The following is a 2,834-nucleotide window of genomic DNA, read 5'->3' on the forward strand; positions in this document are numbered from 1 at the left end:
ACATGATTACTAACAGCAGAGTTCATGAGGTTTACATTCGCAATTTTCATTAAAATGATGAAAATTTGCCTAAATTTGTGCCACAGACCGCATTAACTGTACAGTGAAAGATCATGTGTGACACATCGCCGGGTTTGTTATCGCTAGAGGATAGCGTTTCTGCACGAGTTTGTCAAAAAATATGCAGTGGAGGCCTGCATGATGTAAATTTCGATTCTAATGCTTTTTTCCCATAAGAATTACATGTAAATCTAGACGTAAGATGCGGCACGGGTTAGCCTTATCCCAGGGCCATGGGATTTTTTTCCTGTGCTTCAAATATAAAAAGGAAAAGAAAAAGCCGTGATGCAAGTTTGAAATCCAAAATCGTCAAAATAAGCCGCACCCTAGGGCACCTCCAGGGTACCTCCAGGGTACCTCCAGGGTACCTCCAGCGTACCTGGTGGGTGCTGCTGCGTGCTTTGCCTCCGCGCCAGCCGGGGCCCGACAGATACGGCACCGCCATTATTTCCCCGGGCGAGGGAATTCCATTCCCCGGGGCCCGGGGCGGCGGCGCGGATCAAGCCGAGGATTTAGAGAAGTTTGCTGTTATAATTGCCATAACTTCCGTTCGTCTGGCTGGCGCACCCTTTGTTTGCCGGCGCGAGGCGCGCGCCGCCCGCGGAAGCGGCGCGGCGGCAGTCCATTGCCAAGTTTACATTGACTACGCGCTGCTTAAGGAACTCTCACATGTGCTGCGGGTCTGACTGAGGAGACACGGCGGGCGAGGGGAGGGGCCGGAAGGAGGGAGGGGGAGCGGCTGAGGGGAAGCCCCGTCTATCGGGGGGTGCGCGCGAGAGGGAGGGAGGGTGGTCCTGACCGGCGCCACCCCTCTTCCCTTCCCCCTGAGAGCGTTCCGGCGACGTCCTCGTCACGTGGACGAGAAAAGAGAAAGACAGAAACAAAACAACAAACGAGACGTAAATAATTAGTCGGCGTCTTGCGGTTGCCCTTTATTTGGCTAGGGAGCTTGGCCGGCATGGAGGCACTGAGCGAGCGTCTGAGCGAGCTGCGCGTCCAGGAAGGCGCCGAGGCCGACCCGGACGGCATCTTCCAGCGGTGGAGGCGCGACGCCCGCGCGGCCCAGCTCGTCATGCCCGACAGCGCCGTCCTCACGACGAGCACCAGGTTAGTTTGGAATGCGGACTAACTACTCGCACAAGGATGCGAACATTACCGTTGCCCGGTTTAAGGTGGCCGGATATGAAGTTGTGTTGCAGTACTCACGCTCGGCACTGTTCAAATAGGCAAAAAAGAGGGGAAATCCATTTAGAGTTTGCGGTGGTTCTTTTTTGTTTGTTCAGGTCGGGAAGGGCGAGCGCGCGCACTGTGTGCTTCCGTCGGATGGACGAGGGTAGATTCGTCTTCCTCACGGACAGTCGCAGCAAAAAGTGCAGGGAACTGGTGAGTAGGTCGGTGGCGAGGTGCCACGAGCAGAAAGTATCGAACCGCTCTGTTACTTACTGCGTGCTCTGTCCTGCAGGCGGAGAACCCCCGGGCCGGCATCGCATTCCTCTGGGCATTTGTCGACGGCGCGGGTCAGAGGGTCGCCAGGGAGGTGGGTGAGAGCGGCGTGCGGGGCGGCGGGGAGAAAAGATAGTTTGGACACCTCTTCCTCCCCGCCCTGCCGCGCCGGCCGGACAACCGACCCCTCTCTCACCCCCTCGCGTTCTCCCCTCCGCCGCCAGGTCCGCGTGGCCGGGTCCGTGACGGCGCTGCAGCCGCCCGCCTACGAGGACCTGTACTGGTCGCTCATCCCCAACCGCCGCATCCGGGCCTACATCTGCGAGCAGGGCGCCGCGGCCGACTGGGACCGGCTCCAGGAGCGGCACGACCAGCTGCTGCTCGAGGTGGACAAGGGCAAGCGCCTGCCCATGCCCGGCCACTTGTGAGTAGCAGTGCACCCGACCCAGGGAGGGCGACCCGGCGCCAGCAGCGCCAGCAGCGCCAGCCACCGACCGACGACATTAAAACTTTTTGCGAGGGAGCCAGCAGCAGCCAGCGAGTGCGACAACTTACTTTTGGCAGTGTTGGCCGGGGGAAAAAGACTCCCGGGTGCTGTATCCGAGGGCGGAGAGCGCGGCGCGGCGGAGCAGGAGGAGCCATCCTCCTGACACGTTTCCGCCGCGTAGGCCGCGCCGCCAGGGCCGCCAGGGCGCGCCACCAGCACCGCACAGCTGTATTTCGGCCAAAGTTAGTTGCGTCCCTCGGCACCCGCGCTGTCCAAGAAGTTTGGCTTCGGCATGAATTCTTTATCAGCCCGCTTGCCGTTCGTGACGTACCCTGTGGATTGCGTTTCGCCTTACGTTAGGTCCTGGCGCTGCGGGGGGCGTGGTGTGGGAGGGAGGGGACGCTGCGCGCGATGGGTGGGGACGCGGGGGGACTCGGGACTCCACTCTTGCGGCAATACACCCAACAAATCAGTGCTGAGCAGGTTAGAGTTTGGTTTCTTAGGACCGCCTAGACTTTGAGACTGAATCACGCGTGCGGGAAGACGGTTATTAGAGTCACGGTTCTAATCACAGGTCGGGGAAGACTAATTATGCACGGTGCGTTTTGTTTCAGCGTGGCTTACGAGCTTTTCCCCACCAACATGGAGTTCTACGAGCAAATCGAGGATGAGGAAGACTGCCAGGGACGGCATTTCTCTCGGCAAGCGGGCCAGTGGAGAGCCCAAGGACTCGCAGCATGAGGACGAGACGAAAAGAAGCGTCTGCAGCAGTATTTTGTAAATACTAGAAAACTAGGTTAAAACAATCAGAGGAAAAAGGCAATTTGTAACCATTTTTTAATTA

General features: G+C 58.6%; 1 protein-coding gene across 1 annotated transcript in view; it reads left to right on the forward strand.

The window, feature by feature from the left end:
• Positions 1 to 2,828, forward strand: part of LOC113217724 (pyridoxine/pyridoxamine 5'-phosphate oxidase-like) — a 10,051-nt gene extending 7,223 nt beyond the window's left edge. The window contains exons 2-6 of the mRNA XM_026437750.2: positions 1,005 to 1,167; positions 1,344 to 1,443; positions 1,523 to 1,597; positions 1,728 to 1,927; positions 2,605 to 2,828. Coding sequence (XP_026293535.1) covers positions 1,019 to 1,167; positions 1,344 to 1,443; positions 1,523 to 1,597; positions 1,728 to 1,927; positions 2,605 to 2,731 — 651 coding nt within the window. The 5' untranslated portion in view covers positions 1,005 to 1,018 and the 3' untranslated portion in view covers positions 2,732 to 2,828. The remainder of the gene's footprint in view (positions 1 to 1,004; positions 1,168 to 1,343; positions 1,444 to 1,522; positions 1,598 to 1,727; positions 1,928 to 2,604) is intronic.
• The last annotated feature ends 6 nt before the right edge of the window (positions 2,829 to 2,834 follow it).

This window comes from Frankliniella occidentalis, unplaced genomic scaffold, assembly GCF_000697945.3.
Source record: "Frankliniella occidentalis isolate FOCC.00 unplaced genomic scaffold, Focc_3.1 Scaffold85, whole genome shotgun sequence".
Classification (NCBI taxonomy): domain Eukaryota; kingdom Metazoa; phylum Arthropoda; class Insecta; order Thysanoptera; family Thripidae; genus Frankliniella; species Frankliniella occidentalis.